The 2,170-nt window shown below is 50.0% G+C and overlaps 1 protein-coding gene across 1 annotated transcript in view; it reads right to left on the bottom strand.

The window, feature by feature from the left end:
- Positions 1 to 2,170, bottom strand: part of LOC105541620 (pregnancy-specific beta-1-glycoprotein 3-like) — a 96,687-nt gene that overhangs the window by 84,449 nt on the left and 10,068 nt on the right. The window contains exons 4-5 of the mRNA XM_011982728.1: positions 1,256 to 1,534; positions 603 to 857 (exon numbers count right to left, since the gene is read on the bottom strand). Of these exons, the coding sequence (XP_011838118.1) occupies positions 603 to 857; positions 1,256 to 1,534 (534 nt within the window). The remainder of the gene's footprint in view (positions 1 to 602; positions 858 to 1,255; positions 1,535 to 2,170) is intronic.

Below are 2,170 nucleotides of genomic sequence, written 5' to 3'. Positions count from 1 at the left end.
AGGCTTCACTTCAACTGGCAGCTTGATTTAGCCGAATTCAGGACAGGCCACCAGGGCTCTTTCTCCATCATGCTGGTCCCAACCCAGGTGGAGTCAGGCAGGGCATCACCAGAGGAGCCCGGAGCAAAGCAGGGAGCAGTCTGAGTTGCTCCTCCCTCATGCAAGGGCCTTCCTCCTCTTATTTGGAGGAAAAATGTGAGCTTGTTTCAAAGCCTCAGGTGTTCCTTTTAGCTCAGGGAGTAGGTAAAAGAAAACAAAGATGTGGCAGAAAGGGATGTGTCGGTGACAGTGAGAAGCAACTTGATCTTGAGGACTCTCCTTCTTGTCCCTCTGTGAAGCCTCTTCCACCACGTAGGGCTCAGGGCTGACAAAGCCCCCTCCCAACCTTTCTCAGGCTGGACACAAGGTCAACCATGAGAAAACAGTAAAACAAGGAGAAGATAGTCTGTAGAGACAAATTGGGAGGGTTCAGGAGGAGAATTTAGGATTTGCTTCTGCCCATGGGACACAGGCTGGGAATTAAAATGTTTTCCTGACTCTTCTCTGAAAGCCAGATAGACTCCACCTAAAACCCTATTGCCAATGATGCAGGATGCACTTACCAGAGACTTTGATTTTCTTGAATGTGGAAATTTCCCTGCCAGTGACTGAGTTACGAGCAGAGCAACCATAGAGCCCGCTATGCTCTGTAGTAATTTGGAGGATAGAGAGCTTATGTCCTGATTGCTGAAGCTTCCCATCAATCGTCCAAGTATACTCTGCCGGTGGGTTAGAGTCCGCGAAGCAGTACAAGGTGAGGTTTTCTCCTGAATGGTAATAGGTGCACGAAGGGAAAATCCTGGGGACGTCTGGACCATCTGGAGTAAAGAGAATAAAGCCACTGGTGATGTCATCCGAGGGAAGGGGATGCTCCTGGTCTCTTAAAGGGATACAGTGTCCCTCTGAGCCAAGAGACACCCTCAAGTCCCAGCCAAACCCCCTCTCTGTTCACTGAGATGAGGCCTAAGGTTCTCAGCCTTAGACCCATCACAGGCTGTAGACCCCAAGTCTCCCATGACAGGAGCATCCCCTCCCCTTATATTCTTGGTTAAGGCTATGCCTACCCAGGTTTTCCCAGGGCAGGGAGTCATGGCCAGCTCAGGTGTCCAGAAATAAAAGTGTCTGTACTTGGACCTGAGAGAGACTGAGATGCCTGGCCTCTGGTTGTTTGTATTTAAGCTCGTGACCTGGCCACAGAGGAACCAAAGGTACTCACAGAGAACATCCAGGGTGACTGGGTCACTGAAGATGCTACCAAATCGGTCCCGTATTTCACATTCATAGGGTCCTGTGTCATTTCTTGTGACATTGGCTAGAATGAGGATCCTGTTTTCACCGGGTTGCTTTAGCCTGGAACTGACCGGGAGGCTCTGATCATTTACCCACCACACATAGGTATAGTTCTGAGTCTTAGGTTCACAGGTTAAGACTACAACATTCTTATTCTCCATGGGGTTGAAGTTGTTGCTGGTGATGTAGGGCTTGGGCAGCTCCGCTGTGTGGATAACAGAGAGAAGATTGTCCTGTGTGGCACCTTTGATTCCTCCACAGACATCCTTCAATCAGAGTTGGCATCTCCCACCTCTCAGCCCTCCTGAGTCCTTGAAAGTCAACAGCTGGCGCGTGTGTCACGAGACAGATGCATGATGACCTAAGGGCTCAAAGACTGTGAGGCCACCTGTTCTGTCTTAGGGAATCACAGATTTTCTCAAGTGTGAATTGAGCAGTAGTGTTGGGTCATGGACAGACACGTCAGTGGGAGTCACAGCCCCTCATACCCCTCCCAGTCCCTCTCTAATCAACTGACTGGCTGGCTCACCTTGGGTTCCTTACCTGGAATGTGTGACTGCCGGATCTCTTCCAAATTCCATCCTACTTTGCCCCGCTAGATGTGATTTCTCTGCAGCTTCCATTTCCAAGGACATTCTAGAGATGGGTAATAATGGGACTTCCCATTGTCCTGAAACCCTGAAGATACTGAGCAGCCTGGCCTGGGACTGGATGTTTCAGCAGAAATAAGACAGGGGAGACCAGAGTCAACCCTGGAGGTCAGTTCAGTCATCAGGCAGTGGAGGCACAAGGTGGGGCCGTTTTCTACAGGTGTTTCATGATGACTTACTTGAGCCAGTGA

The sequence above is a fragment of the Mandrillus leucophaeus genome, unplaced genomic scaffold (genome assembly GCF_000951045.1).
Source record: "Mandrillus leucophaeus isolate KB7577 unplaced genomic scaffold, Mleu.le_1.0 Scaffold106, whole genome shotgun sequence".
Classification (NCBI taxonomy): Eukaryota; Metazoa; Chordata; class Mammalia; order Primates; family Cercopithecidae; genus Mandrillus; species Mandrillus leucophaeus.
This window is presented reverse-complemented; position numbering and strand designations above follow the sequence as displayed.